Source organism: Pongo abelii, chromosome 9 (genome assembly GCF_028885655.2).
Source record: "Pongo abelii isolate AG06213 chromosome 9, NHGRI_mPonAbe1-v2.0_pri, whole genome shotgun sequence".
In the NCBI taxonomy this organism is placed as follows: Eukaryota; Metazoa; Chordata; class Mammalia; order Primates; family Hominidae; genus Pongo; species Pongo abelii.
Window position 1 is genome coordinate 7,337,922 of NC_071994.2, and position 26,163 is coordinate 7,364,084.

General features: G+C 56.1%; 2 protein-coding genes across 12 annotated transcripts; both read right to left on the reverse strand.

Moving 5' to 3' along the window:
* Positions 1-1,310: 1,310 nt before the first annotated feature.
* On the reverse strand, positions 1,311-11,982 carry SSH3 (slingshot protein phosphatase 3). 6 transcript variants are annotated; one of them, XM_063728367.1, is made up of 14 exons: positions 11,706-11,982; positions 11,242-11,279; positions 10,398-10,632; positions 8,427-8,551; positions 8,276-8,347; positions 7,945-8,010; positions 7,644-7,832; positions 7,441-7,534; positions 7,078-7,206; positions 6,923-6,969; positions 5,832-5,978; positions 5,404-5,604; positions 5,033-5,306; positions 1,311-1,786 (listed from the first exon to the last, which is right to left on the reverse strand). In XM_063728367.1, the coding sequence occupies exons 1-14, from the start codon at positions 11,769-11,771 to the stop codon at positions 1,688-1,690; spliced, it is 1,782 nt and encodes a 593-aa protein (XP_063584437.1). In that variant the 5' UTR covers positions 11,772-11,982; the 3' UTR covers positions 1,311-1,687. The 6 variants fall into 6 exon arrangements, with proteins under 6 accessions (XP_063584437.1, XP_063584436.1, XP_024111278.1 ...); XM_063728366.1 differs by having other exon boundaries at positions 1,336-1,786; positions 7,945-8,058; positions 11,706-11,959; XM_024255510.3 differs by lacking the exon at positions 1,311-1,786 and adding an exon at positions 2,762-3,745 and having other exon boundaries at positions 11,706-11,975.
* A 906-nt stretch (positions 11,983-12,888) lies between these two features.
* ANKRD13D (ankyrin repeat domain 13D) lies at positions 12,889-26,115 on the reverse strand. Of its 6 annotated transcripts, none has more exons than XM_024255860.3 (15): positions 25,870-26,115; positions 25,217-25,352; positions 24,984-25,108; positions 23,916-23,961; positions 23,691-23,834; positions 23,260-23,449; positions 16,310-16,376; positions 15,785-15,866; positions 15,508-15,569; positions 15,272-15,402; positions 14,244-14,401; positions 13,993-14,109; positions 13,740-13,903; positions 13,568-13,659; positions 12,889-13,254 (listed from the first exon to the last, which is right to left on the reverse strand). In XM_024255860.3, exons 1-15 carry the CDS (start codon positions 25,957-25,959, stop codon positions 13,041-13,043), a joined length of 1,818 nt encoding a protein of 605 aa, XP_024111628.2. In that variant the 5' UTR covers positions 25,960-26,115; the 3' UTR covers positions 12,889-13,040. The 6 variants fall into 6 exon arrangements, with proteins under 6 accessions (XP_024111628.2, XP_054381528.1, XP_024111627.2 ...); XM_054525553.2 differs by having other exon boundaries at positions 12,889-13,244; positions 13,749-13,903; positions 25,870-26,063; XM_024255859.3 differs by having other exon boundaries at positions 12,889-13,244; positions 25,870-26,063.
* Positions 26,116-26,163: the final 48 nt, after the last annotated feature.

Below are 26,163 nucleotides of genomic sequence, written 5' to 3' on the forward strand. Positions count from 1 at the left end.
AACGTGCTATTGTCTGTATTTTTAAAAAATACACATACCGATATATTTGATTACATAAGCATGGGGTACCTGGAGGGCGTCGAAGGCAGCTGGTAACAAGTCATTGCCAGTAGACGTGAAGGACTGGAGGACAGAGTAGGAGTGAGATTTACTTTTCATTTTATATCTTTCTTTATTATTTTTTGCCCCTTTAGCAATTTGTGTGAGCTTTGTGTATACATAGGGTGTTTTTTTTTTTTTTTTGGAAACGGTGTCTCGCTCTGTCACCCAAGCTGGAGTGCAATGGTGCAATCTCAGCTCGGCTCATTGCGACTTCTGCCTCCCAGGTTCAAGCAATTCTTCTGCCTCAGGCTCCCAAATAGCTGGGATTACAAGCGCACGCCATGATGCCCAGCTAATTTTTGTATTTTTAGTAGAGACAGTGTTTTGCCATATTGGCCAGGCTGGTCTCGAACTCCTGACCTCAGGTGATCCAACCACCTTAGCCTCCCAAAGTATTGGAATTACAGGCGTGAGCCACTGCACTCAGCCCATAGGGTTCTTAATTGTTTGTAGGTTTTGTTTTGTTTTGTAGAGATGGGGTTTCACCATGTTGCCCAGACTGGTCTGGAACTCCTGGGCTCAAGCAATCCGCCTGCCTCAGCCTCCCAAAGTGCTGGGATTACAGGCATGAGCCACCACACCCGGCACCCTCTTGTCTGTATTTTTGATGCAGTTTCCCTTCCAGTCTTCATTTCCCTGTTTGCTGACTTCTTACTTCTTAGAATCCTCCTGGATTCTAGTGGATTCTAGTGAGCCCCCACAGTTCTGAGTTCCTGATTGGACCTTGCTTCTGAGATGCACAGGCTGCAGGAGGGCAGGGCCTGGCCTTGGCTTCCCCCGACACTCTCACCACCAGCCACCCATCTGCAGCCCTAGGCTAGGAGTACTGAAAGGGCAGCCTGGGTAGGACTCCTAGTTGGCCACAGAATCGGGGGTAGCCCCCAGTGTTTGCTCAGCAGGATGGATCAAGAATCAGAACTAGCTTCCCTGTACCCCACATCTTGTGACCCTTAGGCATACCACCCAGATAGGTGCCAAGGATTCCTCTTCTGGAAGGGAGGTAGAGGCTAAGTTTTAGCAATGTCTAGATAGCATGTATTGTTAAAATGTATCAAAGTGTAGCCAGGCGTGGTGGCCCCGTAGTCCCAGCTACTCAGGAGGCTGAGGTGGGATGTCTTGAGCCTGGGAGGCAGAGGTTGCACTGAGCTGAGATCACCCCACTGTACTCTATAATAAATAAATAATAAATAAAATAAAATACATCAAAGTGAAAAGGGGTACTGGGGGATTTCCAGGTCTAATCCCTTTATTTTACAGAAAGAAACAGAGACTCAAAGCAAAGTAATTCATAAGTGGTGAAGCTGGGGCTAAATCCAAGTCTCCTGCCACTGCGCACTTCAGGGTTAGAGCAGTGCTGGGAGTCCCACCAGGGCCTGGGTGAGAGATTTATTCTTAAAACTGGGCATGAAGTCTCAGTCACTGAGAATGCTTGGTGCCAGCTCCCATCTCTGAGGACTGCTTTGAGGGAAGGAGTTGAATCCGGCCCCTTCCCCAAACCAGGGTAGTGTATCATAGAGCAGAGAGCATACGTAAGTAATCTTGGGAAGAGGGATAGAAGTGACAAAGATGGGCCAGGCGCAGTGGCTCACGCCTGTAATCCCCACACTTTGAGAGGTCGAGATGTGTGGATCGCTTGAGCCCAGGAGTTCGAGACCAGCCTGGGTAACATGGTAAAACCCCGTCTCTACAAAAAATAAAAGATAAAAATTAGCTAGGCATGATGGCATGTGCACGTAGTCCCAGCTACTCAGGGGCTGAGGCAGGAGGATCACTTAAGCCCGGGAGGTTGAGGCTGTAGAAAGCCAAGATCATATCACTGCACTCTATTCTGGGTGACAGAGCAAGACCCTGTCTCAAAAAAAAAAAAAAAAAAAAAGAGGAAGTGACAAAGATACAGCCACTTAGCTAGGTGTGGTGGCACGTGCGTGCCTGTGGTCCCAGCTACTCGCGAGGCTGAAGTGAGAGGGTCTCTTCAGCCTGGGAATTCAAGGCTGCACTGAGGCATGATCGTGCCACTGCACTCCAGCCTGGGCAACAGAACCAGACTCTGTCTCAAAAAAAGAAAAAAAAGATGGAACGACTAACTCTTCTTGGACGCTAAAGTTGAGCAGAAGGAACCCCTGGGCAGGAGGGGAAGCGTCACCAAGGGTCCTTCTTCCCAGGCAGCAATAGCCTGGCTCGGAAAGTCAGGCCCTTTGCTTTGTAGCAGGAGGAAGGTGATTCTTGGGACCCAAAACATGCCAGAGAACCTGGCGCCGAGTGTCCCAAGGAGGCTTCGCTTTTGGAACAGGCTTGGTCCTGTCCAGGTAGGCACTTCCTCATGAGTAACCCCTTCCAGCTCTCACAGTGGAGCCACACGCCTGCTGCCCGCTGACGACTTGTTCTCTTGCCCGACCTGTCTGAGAGGGTGTGAGCAGGTCATATTTACCAGGCCCTGCCCCAGGAGATGGGGAGATAGCACTGACCTCCTCTCTTCTCTTACCCAATCTTCCTCCCATGCCACACCCAAACACGGCACTCCCCCAAATAGGTCTGTCGTGAGGCACCTGGGAATTGTGAGGAGACTGCTGGGAGGAAGGGGCGACCGCCCTCCCCGGCCAGCAGAGAAGGGTCTGACTGCAACACAGACGGCTTCATCGTCACATTGAAAATAACCAAATATGAAAATGTGTTTTATTTCTCAGTACAAAGCCAGATACTATAAGGCTATGAAAAACTGACTAGCCAGAGGCCAGAAAGGACAAAAAGAAGACTATCTCTGGCCTGGTGCCCTGTGATCTGGTGTGGTGTCACAGGAGGTCTGGGGACAGCAGCAAGGACCTGGACCGGTCAAGGTGGACGAGGGAAGCGACCTGCCAGCCCTTCCAGCCTCCTGCGGCTGGGGCCTGAGGATCCTGCCTGCCTTTGGGGGCCACTGGTTGCCTGGCTGGTCCCAGGAATGAACTGGGAGAGGATAGGAGGTGTGGGGAGGGGGCAGGGGTGGGAGGCATGACCTTTTTTGCACTGGAAGCTCTGTTTTCATTCCGTGACACAGGTGAGTGTTCAGGGCTAGAGTTGAGAATGAAACTAGGGTGCTGTTGCCCCCAGAAACACCTTCAGTCCCTCTACCACATCCCAGTTAGAAAGTCTTGAGCCCTTGGACAAGCGGACATGGGTCTGGGACTTAAGGCTGTAAGAGGTGAGGCTGTAGTGACAGGGGTGGGAGGTGAGGCTGTAGTGACGGGTGTGGGGCGGAGCTGAGAGGAATGTGTGCGGCGACAGACGTGAGGGTGTTTCTCCAAGGAGTTGTGGATCCTCTATTTAGTGTCAGGGGAACGTGGGTGTGTGTGGGGGCTCAGGCCTCGCCCTCCTCTCCGCTGTCATGCACGCTGGCCTGCCTCACCATCTTCCGGAACCTCGGCGTAGAGGAAATGCAGGGCTCTCCCTGCCCCTGCCCCTGCCCCTGCTCCTGCTCCTGCTCCTGCTCCTGCAAGGCCTGGGTCCGGTTGGCCACCAGGGCAGTGCCCTGGAGGGTAACCACTGACTGGTGGGACTTCAGGGCAGGCTGAGGACCCCTGTCCACCTGCTGGCGTCCCTTGGTCCTTGCGAGCTGTGGGAGGGGCTGCAGAGGCTCTTCATGTGAAGACTCGTGGGAAGAGAAGACCTGGACAGGTGTGAGGATACGGAAGCCATGGGGGGCCTTTCCGGGGCAGGGGTGCCAAGCACAGAGCCGGGAAGATCTGGGGCAGGGGTGCCAAGCACAGAGCCGGGAAGATCTGGGGCAGGGGTGCCAAGCACAGAGCTGGGAGGAGGCGAGGGCCGGAATGTTTGTGGCACACACGCCAAAAGCCAAGCTGTCCACAGCCACGCTTCCTCAGGAGGGAGGACAACACCCCAGCCCTGCTGCCCCGTTCCTTGAACCCTACCTGCTTGTAGCTTCCTTCTGGCCCCCAGAAGCCCTCCTCAGCTCCCTGGAGACCCAGGCCTCCCTGCCCTCCTCTCCTCCTATCCTTCCTCTGCCTTTACGTAGGCAGCCGGCGGGTGAAACCCGTGCTGGCACCAGCCCCTGACCTGGGCTGGGTGGATGCGTGTCTCCGGTGCTGGGTGAGGACCTCCTGCCTTTAGCAACGCCCACACCCGCCCAACAACCCACCATGCCTCCCTATCCTTCCCCACCCACACCTCCTCCAGGAAGCCTCTCCCAAATGTTCCTGCCCTCAGTGACGCTCCTTCCTCCAAGTCAGCCATTTGGGCTTGAGTCCCAGACAGGGCCTGGCTCCCAGTCTTAGGCTTGTGCCCGCAGCACTGAGCGTCGAGGGTGCTCACTTAGGCAGGACTTGGGCGGCGTGGGTGCGAAGACTCCTCCCCACCCCATCCTTTGAGGTGCTGCTCCTCAGACCCGGGAGGGGCTTCAGAGATTAATTTAGCCTCCCCACCATGGGGTTAGAGATCGCCCCCAGGGCCGGCAGGGGCCTGTGGAGCTCATGGCCTGGGGAGGCAGCCTTGCCCCTTAGACAGCTAGTCCTGTGGTCAGGCTGGAACCTGCCTGCGACCCCGGCCGGGGCTGGCTCACCCAGGAGCCCTGGAAACAGGCGCTGCTTCCTGCCCTGCCCCCGTGACCTCTCTCTCCAGCCTGTGCCTACAGCACCTCCGCCTGCCCTCACTGGATCTCGGCTGCTCTCAGGGGCCCAGGACGTGGCTGGTCCCCGTCTTCAGGGGTACTCATGGGACAGGCTGGAGACACCGGGTGCTAAGAGGTACTGGGCTGACTGTGAAGGAGGCTGGGACCAGGCCCCCTGGGTCCTCCCAGGACACCCTGCATGGGCGGGCCAGACTTAGCCCGGGTACGCCCTGCTCAGGTCTACAGTCAAACACCCATCCTGGTCTTTCCCCATCTCCCTCCTTATGGCCCCCACCCCTGCAAGCTGAGCTCCCCCAGCCCCAGCCTCACCTCTGGCATGTCACTGGTCTCTGAGGTGCTCTCCAGCTCCAAGGAGGGCTCCAGAAGACTGATGGACCTCATGACCCCTCGGAGGTTGATACGTGGCCGTGGCCCAGGTTCTTCTTTTGGGGCTGCCTGGCTCTCTTCCATGCCCACAACCTTCTCCTCCCCACCACCCCCAGGTTCTGGCGGAAGAGGTGGGAATGGTGTAGAGACTTCAGGGGCTGGGCGCTCCTCTGGGGAGACCCCACCGACTTTCTGCTCCCAGACATGGCTCTGGCGGCTGTGAGGAGGTGGCCCTGAGTCAGCTCTGAGTGACCCAGCAGCCACTCCCAGCAAACCCACCTACTCACCCTCTGCCACTCGCTCCCATCCCATACCTGGCAGTCAGGATGCCCTGGTAGATCTGCAGCTGGCGCAGGAAGCCGGGGTTGGGGCGGGCGATGGGCCGGAGCTCCTGCACGTGGCGCAGGGCCTGCTCCAGGGTGCATTCATACTGCTTCATGGCGTAGGCCAGCACTGTGGCTGCCGAGCGGCTGACGCCCATCTTGCAGTGGACCAGCACGTGGGTGCCCTGTGCTCTGTGGAAGCAGGCCAGGTTCAGCACCCTCCCCTCACCATGAAGGACCCCGCCTCCTGCAGGGGAGGGCAGGTAAAGGGCTCACAACCAACTGAGAGTAGAGGAGAAGGAGGGAAGGACACTGACGGCTGGAAGGAATGGCACAGCTGATGGCAGAGTGGGCAGGAGGAGGGCACTGGGGGCCGCTTGAAGCCACAGTGGGGCGGGCAGCAAAGCCAGGAGACCGACCTTGCAGCCTCAATGAAGCGGTGCGTCTCCTTCCAGTGCGGCAGCAGCTGGGCCGACTCCTCATCCCAGAGGCGCACATTGTGGTAGGTGAAGCGCTCAGGGTAGAAGTTGTCAATCTCCCGGGCCATATTCAAGATGTGGGTGACCCTGTCCCAGAGGGCCCAAGGCCAGGCTGACGTGGGCAGAGGTACCAGGCCCATTGGCCATCGGACCTGGCAGCCCCTGGGCCTCGCTTTAGCTCTGAGTTTCAAGTCAGATGGAGGCAGCAGTGACAGTGGGAGGAGAAGCGACCCAGCTGTCAGCTGGCTGCGACCTTGGACCAATCATTTTGCCCTGCTGGGCTTGCTTCCCCATCTGGTCCAGACAGCTGGGTCAACTGCAACTCCAGCCCTTCCATTATTCTCAGAAATGAGTTAGAGAACCGCTTTTGAGCTAAGCTGAGGGTGGGTGGGTCTGCAGCAGTGGGTGGCAGGGGCTACAGCAGGTCTCCCAGAAGGCCATGGCGGGCAGATGACAGGTACCTGCCGGAGCAGGCAGCCAGGTCCCCATGGGGAGAAGGGCAGTTCCTTCTTCCCTGAGACGGGGCAAGGTGGAGAAAAGGCTTTTTCTTTCTTTCTTTCTTTTTTCTTATTTTTTAGAGACAGGGTCTCTCTCTGTTGCCCAGGCTGGAGTGCAGTGGCGTGATCACGGCTCACTGCGGCCTCAATCTCCAGGGCTCAAACGATCCTCCTGCCTCAGCCTCCTGAGTAGCTGGGACCACAGGCGCACGCAAGAGGAGCCTTTTTCTGCTTGTCCAGGGCAGTTACAGCAGTATGCACTGCTGCTTCTCGTCTTGGCGTGGCTGAGGCCCTTTGTTTCTGTCCTTGTTTCGCAGTGTGGGGAGGGGAGGAGAGTGGGTGGGGGCTGGCCAGCGGGTCTCCTGTCCCCACCTGGGAGCCCACACCAGGGCAACAGCCCCAGGACAGAGTTAGAAGCAGAGCTAGCAGCTGCTGAGGGTGGTCCAGGGGTTTTTGAAGCTGGCTACCACCCAATGCAGGGAGGCCAGGAGAAGGGAAGAGGGGGTGGGTGGCCCGAGGGGCTCGTAGCCCTACCTGTTCCTCTGCAGCTCCTCCAGGTTTGCCGCGTTCCACTCTGAGCCCTGGGAGAGAGGGACAGCACATTTCCCCTTTCCTCCAGCCTCTGCTCCTGGCCTGCCGCCCTCGCAGCTGCCAGCGGTCCCCATGGCCCAGGCCTGGCTGCGGCTCACCAGGTAGAGGTGGGGGAAGATGCGGGAGGCTCGGTCCCGCTGTGCCACCAGCAGCAGCATCTGGTTGTCGATGAAGTCACGGTACTGCTGGAGGGGGAGCCCTAGGCGCAGCTCCAGAGCCTGGCGGATCTGCAGGCAGAGCCCAGGGCAAGAGAGGCTGGGGCTCTCCTAGTGCCCAGCCTGCCACCTTCCCTCTGGGACCTCTGAGGACAGCACCCCGTCCCATCTAGATGGATTCGGGCCAAGGCCAAGGCATCCAGGAATGGCTCAGGACTGGAGACAGGCAAGGTGGGGAGGGCTCCCAGGAAAGGCAAGCTTGCGGCCCCTGCTGGAGGGGACTCGGTCCCCGGGCCCCCTGCCCACCTCTTTGGAAGTGACACTCTCCAGGTCGCTGGCATCCAACACTTTCCACAGCTCAGCACGGATCGCCTGCTCCATCCGCTCCTGTTCTGAGGACCTGGGAGCAGAGCCCCTCAGTCAAGGGGCCCTTTCCCCTCTCCACCATGCCCCGCACTGCATTATCCTGCCTTCCCCCTCCACCCAGTCCCTCCCCTCCACACACTGACCGGCCAGGCTTGGCGCTGGGAGGCCGCAGAGACTCCAGGTCGGCCATAGCCATCCACTCGTTGAGGCAGCTCTGGTCGGAGTTCAGTCTCTCCTGGTAGTGGCTGGCCCAGGTGAGGGCACTGCCACCCGGTACAAGGCCGCTGCCTAGAGCTGCCTCACATGCTTGGTGCAATACCTGGAGCGTGGCCCTGAGACAGGAGGAGAGGCTGGGTCACACTGTTCCCTTGCTGCCCTTCCCCAGGCCCTGCAGCCTCCTTTGAAGGAGAGGCTGGCCTGAGTCCAGGCAGTCTCTGTCCTTACCACATGGTCTGGATGGAGATGGGCTTGAAGATCCGGCTCTGCCCACCAGACGTCACGCTGAAGCCCCTGCGGGAGACCAGGCGCGCGCACGCACGTGAGGCCAGACTCCAGGCTCTGCGACAGAGAACCCATCCTTTTGCCGGATACAGGAAGCCGAGGCCCAGGAGTCAGGTGCCTTGCTCAGGATCACGGTGAATCTGATGTGGAGCTGGGAGCAGGCCCCAGAGTCCCAGCCTAAAGTTCTACTGTACCCCGGTGCCCAGGCCCCATCATATCCGTCACACTCAGTTATTCCACCCTCCTGCCCCCACCTTCAGTTGCCATTGCTTACCCGTCTCCATCTAAGTACACCTGGGTGTCACTCCAGAGGGGCAAGACCAGGCCCAGGGTGCAGCTGGGGGAGCTGGCAGGGGACAGAGGGAAAGCCATTGTCCCCCCTGTCCCTCACCTCTTTGCCCCTCCTTTCCTCTCCCTGCTCGAACCTGCTGTCAGGGAAATCCACGCCCAGGAGGACCGTCTCATCCTGGCTCAGACCTTCTCCTTCTCGTGTAGAAACTACCAGCAGGTAGCGGAGCCGGGGAGGCCGGGCTGCCTCCAGCTGGGCTGCCTGGGGGAGATGAGGAACCCAGGGTCACAGTGGCCCCAAGGACCCTGCTCCCCACCTAGACACCCGAGGTCCAGAACAGTGCTGACCCTGCTCCTTCCTCTCCCATCCCCCCTCTTCCCAGATGTAAAATCAGTGGGTAAAGAGGGACTGTGTGGAAAAAAGCGGGGAATGGGACTGACATAGGTTGCACATTTTTTGTTTCTGCTGAGGAAGGAGGTTGTTTTTGTTTTTGTTTTGAGATAGGGTCTCACTCTGTCACCCAGGCTGGAGTATAGTGGCAGCATCACAGCTCACTGTAGCCCCAAACTCCCAGGCTCACATGATCCTCCCACCTCAGCCTCCCAAGTTGCTGGGACCTCAGGCCCATGCCACCATGCCCAGATAATTTTTAAGTTTTTTGTTGAGATGAGATCTTCCCTATGTTTCTTGGGCTGGTCTTGAACTCCTGGACTCAGGCAATCCTCCCTTCTCAGCCTCCCAAAGTGCTGAGATTACAGGCGTGAGCCACTGTGCCCCGCAAGAAGGAGGTTTTTTCCTTGTTTGTTTGTTTTTTTGTTTGTTTTGTTTTGTTTTTGCGATGGAGTCTTGCTCTGTTGCCCAGACTGGAGTACAGTGGCGCAATCTTGGCTCACTGCAAGCTCCACCTCCCGGGTTCACGCCATTCTCCTGCCTCAGCCTCTCGAGTAGCTGGGACTACAGGCGCCCGCCACCATGCCTGGCTAATTTTTTGTATTTTTAGTAGAGACGGGGTTTCACCGTGTTAGCCAGGACGATCTCGATCTCCTGACCTCGTGATCTGCCCGCCTCAGCCTCCCAAAGTGCTGGGATTACAGGCTTGAGCCACCACGCCCGGCCGGTTTTTTTTTTTTTTTTAACCCTGTCACTTGCCATTGCTATCATTTCATTTGAGAAGCGTTTATCACCAAAGAAATATTAAGGACAAAATCTCATGACAGGGGATGATACTTCTGTTGTAAATTCAGTTTTACAAAAGATTCACTGCATCTTGTTTGCCACGTCTTGCTGAAGACGGCGAGCTGTCTTCACAAGTGTTTCAGCACGAGCGCTCCGGCTCCACCTGGACTCCCTTCCTCCATGTGGCTGGAATCCTCCTCCCCTCTGCCTGGGTCCCTCTAGCACACCCGCCCCCAGTGGGTGTCTAGCAAGCCTGCCTTGTGCACTGGTCCATTTAGGGACAGCTCACGTCATCAGGAAAGCCTTCTACTGGTTGAGGAGAAACATGTCTCTGGAATTCCCACCTCTTGGACCTAATTTGGCCCTATTGGCTCACACAGGACAAACCTCCCCTGTTCTTTCCCTTCCAGAGACCTGCAGCCATGACCTTGCCCTGTCAAAACATCTCTGACCAGGCCGGGCGCGGTGGCTCAAGCCTGTAATCCCAGCACTTCAGGAGGCCGAGGTGGGCGGATCATGAGGCCAGGAGATCGAGACCGCCCTGGCTAACACGGTGAAACCCCGTCTCTACTAAAAATACAAAAAAAATTAGCCGGGCGTAGTGGCGGGCGCCTGTAGTCCCAGCTACTCGGGAGGCTGAGGCAGGAGAATGGCGTGAACCCGGGAGGTGGAGCTTGCAGTGAGCGGAGATCGCGCCACTGCACTCCAGCCTGGGCGACAGAGCGAGACTCCGTCTCAAAAAAACAAAAAAAAACAAAAAAATCTCTGCCTGAAACAGCAGGGTCACTGGGGTATGGGTAACCCCAACACTCCCCAGGCTGCCCCCTGCCCTCACACCATTGCTCCCCAAGCAGACACATACACAGGGCTCCATTCTGCCCTCAGGTGTGTCTCTTCCCCCCACTTCCCGGAGCTCCAGACGGGCCCTCACCAGGCGGATGTCGTCCTGCTGCCTCAGCAGCTGCACCATGAGGTGCAGGTGCTGCCTCTGCTCCTCCTGTTTCTGGGGACTCTGGGATCCTTGCCCGAAGTCTGTCTGGTCCCCGAGGAGCTCCTCCTCACTCGGGAGCTCCTCTGCTGGCTCAGGACTGGCCTCTGCTGCATCATCCTTGTTCCCTCCATCCTGCAGTCCCAGGACAGCCCCGCGGAGGACGGCAAAGCTTTGCCTGGCAGGGCAGTGGGCAGCTGTCATGGCCCCTCATTCCCCTTAGGGTAGGGGCTCTCAAAGTCTAGCATTCACCTGCAGCCCTTGTCTACACGGATTCATGGGCCCCCACGCGGTCGATAGGTCTGGAGTGGAGGCCTCAGCATCTGCATTTCTAACCCCTTGGCCCCTTGGCAATGCTGCTGAGAACCAGTCTTGGGGGCTTCCAAGCTCTCAGCCCCTCTACTCTTGCTCATCTGTGGGGAGAGGGGGCTGCTCCCTTTCCCCTCCCACCTGTTTAACTCAAGGGCTGCTGGGAACATGGTCGGGGACCCAGGAGTCCTCAGGCCCATCATGCCCTCCTGCCGTTCGGCCCGTGGCCACCACCTAAGCCCAAGCCCAGGGCAGTGGATGAGGAAGCCCCAGCTGACCAGGGGGAGGGTGAAGGCAAAGGCCGCCCTACCGCCAACCCACCAGCCGGCCCCACCGGGAACGCTGCCCCACAAATCTGGCAGTGGGCTTCGGCTGCGCGTCCTCCGGGGAGCTTTCTGTCCCTGCACCCGGAGTCCAGGACGGCCGTGGCCAGGCCCGGGGCAGACTGAAGTGTCTGCGTGGGGGAGGCGGCGCTCACCTTCGCTGGAGTCGACTCCTTCGCTGGACCGCCCGGTCCTGCCGAGAGAGCAGCCCCAGGGGAGGGTGAGGGCGGGGAGGGCTGTCCCCTCCCCTCTCTCAGGAATTCTAGGGTTGGGGGAGGCCAGAAAAGGCGCCAGATGCCAATGGTCTTCCCACCCCAGTCCACGCCCCACCGGGAGGCCCCGTGGAGCCCCGGCCCAAGGCCAGGTCGGCTGAGTGGGCGCCGAGGGTGGCGGGGGGCGCGCTCAGATCGGGGCCTCCGCAGCCCGGGCGGCGCGCAGGGCTCTGGATTGTGCCCTGGCGCCGGTACCAGAGACCCGCGAGGCCCCCAGCGCCCTCCAGCCCGAGCCCCGGGGCCCCCTCCTCATGTCCCCGTTCGAGAGGAGCCCGCTGGCGGGCAGGACGCGCTCCCGAGCCGGGGCAGCAACTGCGTGGGCGGCACCACGGCCGGACCACACTCACCCAGGGCCCCACGGGCGTGGAGGCGCCGCTGCCCGGGGGCGAACGGCTCACTGTGACCAGGGCCATGGAGCCAGGCCGCGGGCACCTGGGCTGGCACCGGGCACGGCCCCTTCCCTCAACCCCGCGGACAGTCCTGGCCCCTCAGGACCAGGAAGGACAGACGGCGCCACCCGGGCCTGGCACCTCCTCGGGGGCGGCCCTTAAAGGGCCAGACACTCGCCCAGCCGGGCCCGCGGAGCTTCTCAGGGCGGCCGGGCCCCGCCCCTCCGGTCTCCGCGGTTCGGCCCGCCCAGCCCCTGGGCACAGGTCAGGGGCGAGGCCGGGGGCGGGCGCAGGTGCGGAGCCCGGAGACCCGGAGGGCAAGAGCTGAAGGCCGGGAGTTTGGTCCCCCTCCCAGGAAGCGCCCGGCAGGGGCCGGCCCAGCGGGAGCACCTGAGCTGTTCTGGGCCTCCAGCGTCCGGTGCCCTGCAGAGGCGGGTCCTAGGGAGGTAGAGCGGAGGTGGGGAGGTGGGGGACAGGTCTAGAGAGGATCAGGCACGGCGCGCCCTCGGCCAAGGGCTCCCACCCCAAACATTTCTCCCTGCTGCTCGGCCTTCTCGTTCCCACTCCGCAGGAACCACTGGGAGACAGGCTTCCGGGGAAAACGGCCTGGGGTTTACAAATAACCCAGGAAGCTCAGGAGGGGCTCTCAGGTCCACCTCGGAGGCGAGCAGGGCAGGGCTTCCAGCTACGCAGGGGGAAGTGACTTGCGCAAACCCACCCGCAGAGAACAAGCCGCAGTCAGGGCCAGGGCCTGGGCTTGGCTGCAGGGGTTGGCGTCGGGGCTCTTCCCAGCTGGAGGTGAATGGGGCCTGGGGACCCAGGCTTTTCCTCCCCAACATGCACGTGGGCCGGTTTCCAGAAGACCAGGCTGGGTGGCAGGACGAACCGGGTCCCCAGCAGGTGGGACAGGGCACAGGGGATCTGACTTTCACAGGACGCCTGCTCCTTTCAGCCCTGAGGGGCGGAGGGTGGGGGGTGGTCGCCTCATTTTACAACTGAAGAAACTGAGGCTCAGATAGGCTAAGGGGACGGACCATGACCAGGATTCAAGCCTAGGTCTGAGGCCGCCACCCACAGTGTCTCTCCACAGCGCCCCACCTTCAGGGTCCCCACCGCTCCAGCCCAGTGAGCAGAGCAGCCCTGCTGCGGCAGTCTCTTTATTTCCATCTCAGTCTCCCCTGCCTGCCCATTCCTGGGGCTCCAGGCCCCAAGCTCAGCAGCAGAGAGTTTATAAATAAATAAATTACAAAAGCGGGCAGGGAGTGGCCTGGCCAGCCCTCCCGGGGCTGTGGCTCAGTGCTCGGTGAGTGACAGCTGCAGGATCCGCTGTAAGTCCTCCTCCTCCTGCTGCCCGCGTCGCTCCCGCTCCTCCTGCTCCCGTGAAGACAACTCCAGGGCCAGGCGCAGCTGCTCTTCAAAGCTGGGTGGGCCGGGGACTGGGGGTGTCCTGGGAGGGGATCCTGGGCCCCTGGGCTCTGTGGACAGCCGCAGGCTTTCCTGGAGGGCCCTTCCAGGCAGGGCAGGGGAGGGAAGAGCAGGGCAGGGGAGGGAAGAGCAGGCCAGTGAGCACCAAGGCTGGGGCAGAAGCCGAGGGGCTGGGGACCGGCTTGAGGACAAAGGCAAAGACAGGGTGGCAAGCAGAGGAGACAAGGCAGGGCCCTGCTTCCCCACCCCTCACACCACCTTTGGTGGCAGATAGCGCTGCTGACAGAGGGTGGCCTTGCAGAGGGCCTGGGGTCCTAGCACCTTCCTGCTATCCCCCTCCCCGCCAAGCCAGGGCTGGGGGGACAGGGACCCAGCCAGCCCCATGAGGAGCTCACCGCTCCAGCTGAAGCTGTTCCTCATAAACCGTGGCCTGGGGAGGAGGGCGGGCACCGGGCCGGGTGTTGGTCAGGGCTTCCCAGACGGTCACCTGCAGCCACCGGAGCCCACAACTGTCACTTCTGCCCTGTGGCTGCAGAGGCCAGAGCCCACCCCCTGCGCAAGTCCCACCTGCTCCACCTCGGTGCCCGCTTCAAGCAGGCTCTGCTGGATGGCGAACTGCAGGAGGTCATCGTCCTCGTCTCGGAGGGGCTCGCTGCGCTCCGTGCCTAGCACGCTGTACCCCTCGGGCACTTCAAACACAGTGGGGTCCACCTCGCACGGGAAAGGGTTCCCTAGGCAGGTGGCAGAGGGGCCACGCTCAACCCGCGGGGCTTGGTGACCAGAGAGCTGTGCAGGCTCCCTCTTCCTCCCGTGGGGGTACCTGACGCGGCGACAGCAGAGCTGGGGGCCGGCACCCACACGGAGCTCAGGGGCTCGTCACAGCCACACAGGTTGCTGAAGGTGATGCGGGCGTTGAGCACGTGGAAAAGGGGAATCTCTGTGAGGAGACAGCCACGCCTGAGCCCTGGCGGAGAGCCACCTGTGCCTCCGGCCGCTGCAGCTCTCCAGGGACTGCGCTGAGGGAGGGCGCCATGCCGGAGGTCCTCCCGCTGCCTGCGCCCAGCCTCTCACCAATTTTGACGGGGAAGCCAGGTGGAAGGTGCAAGGTGATGAAGTCGCGCAGCTTGGCAAAGTGAGCGTTGCTGATGGCCATTAGGTCGATGATGGGCGTCACCTGGTCACCCAGGGAGAGCGGGTGCTCTTCGCTCAGCCACAGTGTTGCCTTGAACCTGCCCAGCCGACCACAGGACATGGGTGAGGCACCGCTGGTGGCCCTTCCACTGAGGACTGCCCTCTGGTTCGTGGGCAGCTGCCTTTACCCACCTTCTGCCTGGCCTGGAGTGCCCTGCTTTGCTCAGATGCCACTGCCCGCCTCCCCCGGGAGCTGGTGTCCTGGCCACGTGGCCCAAGCTGCCCTCCTCCCTGGGCCCAGGCTGGGGATCCTGAGGATTTCGTACCAGCTCATCTGGTCTGGACAAGGAGGCCAGGTGCCAGGCTGTGGGCTTCTCTCTGGGCCTGGCCCACAGCCCCGTTTTCCTCCTCAGCCCAGAGCTGGCCACCAGCTCACGTGTTGCCAAACTTCTATGTCCAGCACACCCCAGGGCAAGACTGCCAGGGTTCGAATCCCAGCGACTGTTGGGTGGCTAAGAGAATCCTCCTGAGATGGTGTTGAGAGCGCTAGGCTTGTGCAGGCACTGTGCCTGCTGTTACCGCCTACACCTGCTCAGGGCTTCTCATGAGGCAAGAGCGTAACTGTTCTGTTCCACCAAGGCAGACGCTCCACTCCCAGGCCACGTCGCTGGGGGCCCTTCCCACTGTGCCACGCTGGCCCCAGCAGGTACTCATGAAATTCAATAGAAAACCATACATGGGTGGCACCATCCATTCATCAAAGACAAGCTACCGGTTCTCTGTGCCAAGCCCCTTGCTAAGGGCTGAGGACCATGGATAAGGCAGACATGACTCCTGCCCTCCAGGAGTGGAGTCCAGAGAGAAGCCAGCTGAGGGAGTGGGTCCCTCACTACGACAGGCCCAGCAAGCGAGGGGTCTGCAAGAGCCCTCGTCCCGAGGCAAGTCCTCAGCCAGCTCTCAGACCTCACCTCTGTACTTTGCTGGACATCTCGATAGGGCGGCCAATGTTCCGTGACTCCAGGCTGAAGTTGGGGTCGAAGTACTCCTCAGGGGAGATGGCTGTGGGGTTGGTGGGGCTGGCTGCCTGCTGCACGGGGGCCTGCGTGGGTCCCAGGGCAGACTCAGCGATCAGGGCGACAGAGGGCGCCCTCCCACCCAGGCTCGGCACCCCCGCCGGCCCTGTCTCAGCCCAGCCCCGGCTCACCCCGGTGTGGGAGGAATGCTGCTGGGCCATCCCCAGGAAGGACTGGAACGGAGTCTTCCCCGCTACGGAGAAGGGGTGGGAGCCGGTGAGGGGCCACTATGCTCGCATTTCCCCCGCCCACCTCCACCCCGGGAGCCTCCTGTCTGGGGGAAGAGGGGTCAGATGGGAATGGGGAGGCCTCCCAGCTCATCCCCGGAAACTCTGGCCCCTGACCCCAGGCCAGGGTGACCCCACCACACGGTGTGACCGGGCAGCAGGCAGGCGCACCTGGGTTTACCTTTGCTCCTCGACTTGTCCTGATCAGAGAGGTGCTCCGTGCGTGTGCGTGTCACCAGCTCCACGTTGGTGGCACTATACACCTGGGGAGCAGGGGACACGGGGAGCTGGGGGCTCAGAGCCTGCTTCCCACACTCAGCCTCACCAGTGCAGAACCCAGGTCCTCCTGTCCCAGAGACAGATGAGATCTTGCTCCCCAAAATGGAGGAGGTGGCAGGGTCTGAACCCCGGGAAGTCACCAACGAGGAGATGCAGCCCCAGGGTCAAGAGGAACACACTCCTCTTTTGATCTCAGTACCCTGGGTAGGGGTCCGTGATGTGGGTGAGCCCTATGTATTCCACAGGGGCTGGGCACTCAGGCCCGCTGAGTTCCCACAAATGCTCAGGGTTTCCAGAGCCCAAAGGCTACTCTGGGATGGATGTGGAGAGGAGCTAGTTCCTGGACCTCATCGCCTACCCCCGCCCCCACCCTTGAGTTCCTGGACCTCATCGCCTACCCCTGGCCCCCACCCCCGGCCTCTCCTGCCTTGGCCTCGTAGCCGCTAACAGTTTCCATCTTCTCCGACCGCCAGCCCCAGATACCACATTTGTTCCTGAAACAGACCAAACAGGAGCTGGTGAGGACCTGCACCCTCACACCCTCGCCAAAGCCTTCCTTTCCAAAGCCCCCTCCAGCCAGCCTGCCCGGGGTGCCCAACCCTGAGGGTCCCTTCTCACTATGAAACATGGAGGACCCCTGAAGAGGGTGCCTGGACAGCGGGGGACACTTGAGCATGGACTTGGGACTAGAAGACACTGAGGAATTAGCATGAATCTTGTGAGGTATGATAGTGTCGGGGCTGGGTTTAAAAACATCCTTGTCTTTTAGAATTGTGCAGAAGCATTTACTAGAAACATTAGGACATCTGGGATGAGCTTTGACATACTCTAGGAAACATTTTTAAAAAAGGTAAGGAAGGATAGATTCAATAAGATTGGCAAGATGTTGATAAATGTTGAAGCTGGGTGATGAGTTAAGTACATTATCTCTTCTTTCATATATGTTTGAAATTTTCCAAAATAAAAAGCTAAAATAAAAGTATGTCAGTTGGAGACTCCAGTACCCCACTTTCAATAAGGGATAGAACAACTAGAAGATCAACAAAGAACCAGAAGATAAGAACAACACTACAGCTAGACTTCATAAACAGGTTAGAACACTCCACCCAACAACCACCACACACACGCTTCTCACGCGCACACGGAACACTCTTCAAGGCCACATACTAGGCCATTAAGAAAACCTCAATAAGGCCGGGCACGGTGGCTCATGCCTGTAATCCCAGAAGTTTGGGAAGCCGAGGGGGGTGGATCATGAGGTCAGGAGATCGAGACCATCCTGGCAAACATGATGAAACCCCGTTTCTACTAAAAAATACAAAAAATTAGCCGGGCGTGGGGGCGGACGCCTGTAGTCCCACCTACTTGGGAGGCTGAGGCAGGAGAATGGCGTGAACCCGGGAGGCAGAGCTTGCAGTGAGCAGAGACAGTGCCACTGCTCTCCAGCCTGGGCGACAGAGCGAGACTCAGTCTCAAAAAAAAAAAAAAAAAAAAAGAAAACCTCAATAAAATTGAAAGGATAGAAGTCATACAATGTGTGTTTTCCAACCACAATGGAATGAAATTAGAAATCAATAGCAGAAAAAAAAAACTCTGGAAATTCACAAATATGTGGAAAGTAAACAACATACTCCTAAACAGCCAGTGTCTCAAATAATAAATCAAAAGAGAAATCAGAAAATACTCTGAGATAAACAGGAATAAAGACACAACATATCAAAACCTATGGCCGGGCACGGTGGCTCACGCCTGTAATCCCAGCACTTTGGGAGGCTGAGGCAGGCAGATCACGAGGTCAGGAGATGGAGACCATCCTGGCTAACACGGTGAAACCCCGTCTCCACTAAAAATACAAAAAATTAGCCGGGCGTGGTGGCGGGCGCCTGTAGTCCCAGCTACTCGGGAGGCTGAGGCAGGAGAATGGTGTGAACCCGGGAGGCGGAGCTTGCAGTGAGCCGAGATCGCGCCACTGCACTCCAGCCTGGGCAACAGAGCAAGACTCCGTCTCAAAAAAAAAAAAAAAAAAAACTTATGAGACACAGGTAAAGGCCAGGCCAGGCCTGGCGGCTCACGCCTGTAATCCCAGCACTTTGGGAGGTTGAGACAGGCAGATTGCTTGAGCACAGGAGTTCGAGACCAGCCTGTGCAACATGGTGAAACCCCGTCTCTACTAAAAACAGAAAAAATTAGCTGGAGCCTGTGTTCCCAGCTACTCAGGAGGCTGAGGTGGGAGGATCACTTGAGCCTGGGAGGCAGAGGTTGCAGTGAGCTGAGATCATACCACTGCACTCCAGCCTGGGTGATGGAGTGAGACCCCATGTCAAAAAAAGAAAAGACAGACATGCCTAGAAGTGTAAATGTAATATGTGTGAATGCCTATATTAAGAAAGAAGATCTCAAATCAATAACCTTAACCTAACCTTCCATGTTAAGACAATGGAAAAAGAGCAAACTAAACCAGAAAGAACAGAAAGAAATAATAAATATTACAGTAAAGGTTAATGAAATAGAGAATAGAAAAATAATAGAGAAAATTAATGAAACCAAAAACTGGCTCTTTGAAAACATCAACAAAATTGACAAACCTTTAGCTAGGTTGACCACGGTGGGCAAAAAAAGAGAGAGAAGACTTGGCTGGGGGTGGTGGTTCACACCTGTAATGCCAGTGCTTTGGGAGGCCAAGGCAGGAGGATTGTTTGAGGCCAGGAGTTCAAAAGCAGCCTGGATGACATAGTGAGACCACATCTCTACAAAAAAAGAAAATTAGCTGGGCTTGGTGGTACATGCCTGTAGTCCCAGTTACTTGGGAGGCTGAAGGATCACCTAAGCCCAGGAGTTCAAGGCTGCAGTGAGCTCTTATCATGCCACTGCACTTCAGCCTGGGTGACAGAGTAAGACTCTGTCTCAAAAAAAAATAAAACAAAACAAAAACAAACAAAAACCTCAAATTACTCACCAGAATCAGAAATGAAAGGGGGAGCAACAGAAATAAAAAGCATTATAAAAGGATATAATGATAGCTGTACACCAACAAATTTTATAATTTAGATGAAATGGACAAATTCCTAGTGAGACACAAACTACCAAAACTAATTTGAGAATAAATAGATAATCTGAATAGATGGATAACAAGTCAAGAGACTGATTGGTAAATATAACAACAAAAAACTACACACACACACACACACACACACACACAAACTCAGGCCCAAATGGCTTCACCACTGAATCCTACCAATCTTTTGAAGACAAATTAATACCAATTATTTGCAAACTATTCAAAAAAATAGACAAAGAGGTGACATTTTCCACTTCAGTTTATGAGGCATCACCCAGATACCAAAACCAGACATATATCACAAGAAAACTACAGACCAATATCGCTTATGAATATGGATACAAAATCCTCAACAAAATACAAGCCAACCAAATCTAGCAACATATTAAAAGAATTATACACCACAACCAAGTGGAACTTATCACAGGAATGCAAGGTTGGTTCAATATCCATAGGTCAATTGATGTATCAATAGAATTTTTTTAAAAACCACATGATCATATCAATAAACACAGAAAAAGCATTTCACAAAATCTAACATCCTTTCATGATAAAAACACTCTAAAAATGAGGAATGGAAGGGAATTACCTTAACCTGATGAAGGGTATCTACCAAAAACTCACAACTAATATCATACTTAATGGTAAGACTGAATGTTTTTCCCCTAAGATGAAGAAGAAGACAAGAATACAAAGATGTCTGCTCTAACCACTTTTCTTTTCTTTTTTATTTATTTATTTACTGTTTTAGATGGAGTCTTGCTCTGTCACCCAGGCTGGAGTGCAGTGGCACAATCTGGGCTCACTACAACCTCTGCCTCCTGGGTTCAAGCAATTCTTGTGCTTCAGTCTCCCAAGCAGCTGGGACTACAGGTGCCCACCACCATGCCTGGCTAATTTTTTTTTGTTTTTGTATTTTTAGTAGAGATGATGTTTCACCATGTTGGCCAGCTTAGTCTCAAACTCCCGACCTCAAGTGATCTGGCTGCCTCAGCCTCCCAAAGTTCTGGGATTACAGGCGTGAGCCACTATGCCCAGCCTGCTCTAACCCCCTTTTTTTTTTTTTTGAGATGGAGTTTTGGTCTGTCGCCCAGGCTAGAGTGTAGTGGCGTGATTTTGGCTCACTGCAAGCTCGGCCTCCTGGGTTCACGCCATTCTCCTGCCTCAGGCTCCTGAGTAGCTGGGATTACAGGCACCCGCCACCACGCCTGGCTAATTGTTTGTATTTTTAGTACAGACGGGGTTTCACCATGTTAGCTAGGATGGTCTCGATCTCCTGACCTCGTGATCCACCCACCTTGGCCTCCCAAAGTGCTGGGATTACAGGCGTGAGCCACCGCACCCAGCCTCTAACAACCTTTAATCAATATTCTACTGGAAGTTCTAGTCAGAGCAATTAAGCAAGAAAAAGAAACAAAAGGCATCTAAATTGGAAAGGAAGAAATACAACTAAATCTATTTACAGATAACATAATCTCATATGTTAAAAAAAATACTGAGGAAAGGAATCCACTAAAAATCTACTTGAATGAATGGGTTTAGCAATGTTGCAGGATACATGGTCAACATACAGAAATCAATTGTAATTTTATACATTTGCAATACACAATCAAAAAATAAAATTAAGAAAAACATTTGATTCATAATTGTATCAAAAAGAATAAAACCCTTAGTGGCCGGGCACGGTGGCTCACACCTGTAATCCCAGCACTTTGGGAGGCTGAGGCAGGCAGATCACCTGAGGTCAGGAGTTTGAGACCAGCCTGGTCCGACATGGTGAAACCCTGTCTCTACTAAAAATGCAAAAATTAGCCAGGAGTGGTGGTGGGCACCTGTAATCCCAGCTACTTGGGAGGCTGAGGCAGGAGAACTGCTTGAACCCAGGAGGTGGAGGTTGCAGTGAGCCTAGATCGTGCCACTGCACTCCAGCCTGGGCAACAGAGTGAGATTCCATCTCAAAAAAAAAACACAGAATACAACACTTAGGAATAAATGTAACAAAAGAAGTGCAAAGCTTACACTCTGAAAACCATAAAATAATGTTGAAAGAAATTAAAGAAGATCCAAATAAATGGAAAAACATCCCATGTTCATGGATTAGAAGACTTAACATTGTTAACATGGTACTATTCCCCAAACTGCTTTATAGATTCAGTGCAATTCCTATCAGAATCCCATCTGACTGTAGAAATTGACAAGCTGAATCTAGAATTCACATATTCTGCCTACACTGGGTTGTGAGAAAAAAGAAAATAGAACTCATATAAAATGCGAGGGTCCCAAAATACTGAAATAACCCTGAAAAAGAAAAACAAAATAGGAAGACTCACACTTTCCAATTTCAAAACTTACTGCAAAGCAACAGTGATTAAGACAGTATAATATTGGCATAAAGACAGACATGTAGACCAATGGAACTAATGTGGGAATCAGAAAGTAACCCATTTATCTATGGTCATCTGATTTTCGACAAGGGTGGCAAGACCATTCAGTGGGAAAAACATAGTCTTTTCAACAAAGGGGGCTAGGACAACTGGATAGTCACATGCAAAAGAACCTTCCACTATACACAAAAATTAACTTAAAATGGCTCAAAGACCTAAGTGTAACAGCTAAAATTATAAAACTCTTATGACTCAATAATCAAAACATGACCCAGTTTTTTAAATGGGTGAAGGGATAGGTGTGGTGGCTCATGCCTGTAATCCCAGCACTTTGGGAGGCCAAGGTAGGCAGATTGCTTCAGCCTAAGAGTTTAAGACCAGTCTGTACTCTATCTCTACAAATAACTAAACAAAATAATTAAATGATATAATAAAATAATTACAAATAATTTAAAAATTAGCTGGGCATGGTGGCATGCACCTGTAGTCCCAGCTACTTAGATCACTTGAGCCTGGGAGGTGGAGGTTGCAATGAGCCATGATCATGTCACTGCACTCCATCCCGGGTGAAAGGCCAGACCCCATCTCAAAATAAGTAAGTTAATTAAATTAAATAAAAAATGAGTAAAGGATCTGAATAGACATTTCTGCAAAGAAGATATACAATTGACCAATAAACACATGAAAAGATGCTCAACATCATTAGTCATCAAGGAAAGGCAAATCAAAATCACAGTGAGCTATCACTTCTCACCCACTAGGCTGGCTAGATTCCAAAAACAAATGAGTGAATAATGACAAGTGTTGATGAGGATGTGGAGAAACTGGAACCCTCACATGCTGCTGGTGGGAATGTAAACCAGTACAGCTCGTTTGGTAAACAGTCAATTAAACAATGAGTTATCAGTAACCTAGCAATTCCACTCTTATGTATATACCTAAGAGAAATGAAAACATATGAAAGAGAAATTAAAACATACGTCTACACAAAAACTTGCACATGAATACTTAGAGTGGCATTATTCATAACTGCCAAATAATGCAAATAACCCAAATGTCTACCGATGGGTTAATGAATAAACAAGATATGGTATATTCATACAATAGCCACAAAAAGGGAAGAAGTAGTTACATGCTACAACTTGGATGAACCTTGAATATATTATACTAAGTGAAAGAAGCCAGACACAAAAGGCAACATATTATAAAATTCCATTCATATGAGAACTCAGAGTAGCGAATTCTACAGAAACAGAAAGTAGATTAGTGGTTGCTCAGGACTGGGAGAGGGGATGAGGAGTTTGGCGAAGAGTTAGCTAAAGGGTAGGGGGTTCCTTCCTGAGGTGATAAAAATGTTCTAAAATTGACTGTGGTGATGTACAAATCTGTGAATAAATATACTAAAAGTCATTGAACTGTATACTTTAAATGGGTGATCTTATATGGTATATGAGATTATATCTCAATAAGGCTTTTTTTTTTTTTTTTTTTTTAAGTGTTTCCACTGACTGTTAAGGCAAGAGGGGGCATGTGTTGTCAGAGAAACTCTTGCTGGAAGGGTCAGGTTCCTAGGCTACCCACAAAGGATTCTGCCCCCAACACAGCCACACCAATGACAAGCCAACATTGGTGCAAAGAGCTGCCATGAACCACAGCCTAAATCTTTGTCTTAATGGGAAAACATATGAGGTCAGAAGTCAAGAAACTGGGGACATCTTGACCTGACCCCTCCCGACAAAGGTGGCCACAGGAGCCCAACCACCCCGACAGTCTGAGTGAGACACGGGCTGCAGCAACCCACCTGCCCCTGAGCAGCCCCTGGTGGGTGAGCACAGAGGCCTGAACCAGGATCTTCAAGGATCGCCCTGCCCTCATTAATGGTGGCTCTTGCTATCAGTCCCCATCCCACCCACGGTGTGCCAGGCCCCGACCGACCTCTCAAAGGCCACATTACGAGTGTCCAGGTGGGTGGAAACGATAGGAGAGGTGAGGCGACTGGCCACATGCTCCTCGCTGGGCCGCATGGCGGCCAGCAGTGCTTCGGGCTCCTGCAGAGTGAGCCCCAGCGTCTCCACATGCACCACCTGCCGGTCATGGTCCACCTCCATCACCAGGGCTCCTGCCTCTGCCGGCCGGTAGGGGTGGACAGAGGGGGTGCAAATCAGTGCTAGGCGCCAGCGGTGCAGAGAGGGCGATCATGTACCCTCAGCCACCTGCTGAGTGGGTCACCCTTGGCCCCTGGATATCCCTCCATCCCCAACCTCAGCTTCCAAATCTGGAAAGTGGAGAGAAAGGGCAGCACCGTCCTCCCAAGCCGCAGGAAACCCGAAGGCCGAGGAGCTGCAGTGAGTGCGTCCAGAGCTCACCCTGGCCCTTGAAGATGAAGCTCCTCCGGCCCCGCTGCCAGGTCATGTGCTCGAAGCCCAGGAGACTGGTGTCTACTCGCAGGCTCTCACCCCGCTTCCACACGCGGTACACATCGCTCGGGCACATCTTAGACACAAGGGGCACTGCAGGGTGCACAGGGGTCACTGCGGGTCTTTCCAAAGGCCCCACCCCAAATCCCTGGGAGCCCAGAGGTCCCCACTCACCCCAGCTGGTGAACTCCCACTTCATCTCCACATAGAAATCGGGGGCCTAAGAGAAATCAGAGCTGCTTGTCAGGGCCCTGCCTGCTGCTGGCTCCAGCAGGCCTGGGAGCCCCTTGTCCACAGCCAGCCCAGCCCTTCATCAGGTCTTTTTTTTTTTTTTTGAGACTTGCTCTGTCACCCAGGCTGGAGTGTAGTGGTGCAATCTCGGCTCACAGCAACCTCTGCCTCCCTGGGCTCAGGTGATTCTTCCACCTCAGCCTCCCGAGTAGCTGGGACCACAGGTGTGTGCCACCACTCCCAGCTAATTTTTGTACTTTTTGTAGAGACGGGTTTCGTCATGTTGCCCAGGCTGGTCTCGAACTCCTGGGCTCAAGTGATCCACCCACTTTGGCCTCCCAAAGCACTGGGATTACAGGAGTAAGCCACAACGCCTGGCCCTTCATCAAGTCTTGACGCACTGCTATGGCTCAGCTACGCCCAACCACTCTGCCCTGGAGAGGGTGGGCCAAGTGGAGCACTACAATGGTCTTCGGGCAATGAGGCTGTAAGCACCTGCAGGTGGAGGGCCAGCCTCAACCTGGCCATGAGCCTGTGCAAAGCCCTGGGGGAGCCTTTGCTTCCACTGGGTCTGAGAGTCCTACTCTGTAAAGGGGGCACAGTGGCTCCCTCCGAGCCTGCCCCTGGGGTAGGGGGTATGAGGTAGTATGCTCTGCCAGCCAGGCCCCTCCGCGTGCTTCCAGAAGGGCGCATAGTAGCAAGTATTCCAGGGGCTCAGGCCATAATCCACGGAGTCAACCTGAAGTCCCCGCTCCAGGTAATCGGCATTCTTCAGGAGGCCCAAAGCTGGCAAGGCTTCTCTTCCAAAGGGCCCAGTCTCTCCCACGTGAGCCTGGCCGTCTCTCTTTCCTACGTGACCCTGGGCTGGGGTCAAGATAGACAGATCTCCTTGCTGGTGGCAGGAGGCACACTGCACAAACTGGGTGCCTTTCCAAGGCCAGGCCTGGCACAGTAACCAGGGTGGTGCCCTGCCATGGTACCCCACCTCCATAACTGTGTGCCCTGCTGTACCTGGCGAAGTTTGTTGAGCAGTTCCGGAATGCCCGCCAGCCTCTGAGTGGCCCTCTGGTAGTCCCGATACTGGAGCACCAGCTGCACCATCTCGGGGTCTCCAGTGCTGACTGCCTCCTGCAGGACTGCGGGCACCAGGCTGCTGAGGGGAGCCCTCCAGATGACCCCAGGCCTGGCTGCTCACTGCCCCCCGCCTGCCAGACTTAGGGGGAGCCCCTTGTCCTCTGCAGTACCTGCCCAGCCCTGGCGGTTCTCTTTGCCCACGTTGGCATTGTGTCGAAGGAGCACTCTCACAGACTCCAGGTTTCCCAGAGACACGGCCAGCTCCAGTGGGGTCCGCCCGCGGGGGTCCTCCTGTTCAATGTCGTGCTGGGGGAGACGGGACACTCACAAACGGCAGGAGAGAAGAGGGCAAGGCAGGGAGGCTGCCAGGGCAAGCAGGGTTGGGAATTGCTATGGGAAATAAGGACGGCGGACTGACCAGGGAGATGGCAGAGGGTGGCCTGCGTGTCCTGGAAGGGGAGGGGAGGGGGCAGGACGGAGGGCAGGGGCAGAGCGGGGGTCTGGCGGCGGGGCCTGGTCAGGCAGAGGTGCAGGATGTCAGGAGTGTGGCGGAGCCTGGGGACCAGGACCAGAGTTCTTGTTCTCAGCTTGGGTCAGCAAGGATGCGGAAGCGAGTTCGGGCGAGCAGGGCAAGGCCCAGCGCAGGGGAGAAGAGGCCAGAGGCTCAGGCGCGAGGGGCCGGTGACCTGGGCTTGGGATCGTGGGGAGGAAGGCCCAGGACGTGGCTGCGGAGCTGAGCAGGGGCGGGCGGCCTCCAGGACCGAGGCCACAGCCTTGGGTGGGGGACCCGGGGGACGGGCCTGGTGCCCCAGCAGGGCCTCACCTGGTGGCTGTGCAGTGCGGCCTCCAGTTCGCGATGCCGGTTCGCCCAGACGAGCCGGTGCAGCGGGAAGGTGGGGCCCGGGCCGGCCATGCTGGGCCTCAGCGCCGCATCCCGGCCCCGCCTCGGCTTCGGGCCTGGCACGGCCCCCTAGCCTCCCCTCCGAGCCGCGCCCCAGCTGCGCCCCCCGCGGCCCCCGCAGCAGTAGCGGCGGCGGCGGCGGCGGCGGCAGGGAGGGCGGGGCGGGCGGCGGAGCGGGCGGGGCTGCGCCGGGCCGGGGCGGGGCTTCGCGCGCGG

What these genes read in the sequence shown, in the direction of transcription:
- SSH3 (XM_054525551.2), bottom strand. Translation starts at nt 11,771, where the DNA reads ATGGCCCTGGTCACAGTGAGCCGTTCGCCCCCGGGCAGCGGCGCCTCC. An exon ending in AGGAGTCGACTCCAGCGAAG is followed by an intron (nt 10,633 to 11,241) that starts GTGAGCGCCGCC and finishes CTGCCCTGCCAG; the next exon opens with GCAAAGCTTTGCCGTCCTCC. An exon ending in AGACCAGTGACATGCCAGAG is followed by an intron (nt 3,746 to 5,032) that starts GTGAGGCTGGGG and finishes ACACCTGTCCAG; the next exon opens with GTCTTCTCTTCCCACGAGTC.
- ANKRD13D (XM_024255859.3), bottom strand. Translation starts at nt 25,959, where the DNA reads ATGGCCGGCCCGGGCCCCACCTTCCCGCTGCACCGGCTCGTCTGGGCG. An exon ending in GGACAAGTCGAGGAGCAAAG is followed by an intron (nt 15,570 to 15,784) that starts GTAAACCCAGGT and finishes CCTTCTCCGTAG; the next exon opens with CGGGGAAGACTCCGTTCCAG. An exon ending in CGGGCACCGAGGTGGAGCAG is followed by an intron (nt 13,660 to 13,739) that starts GTGGGACTTGCG and finishes CGGTGGCTGCAG; the next exon opens with GTGACCGTCTGGGAAGCCCT.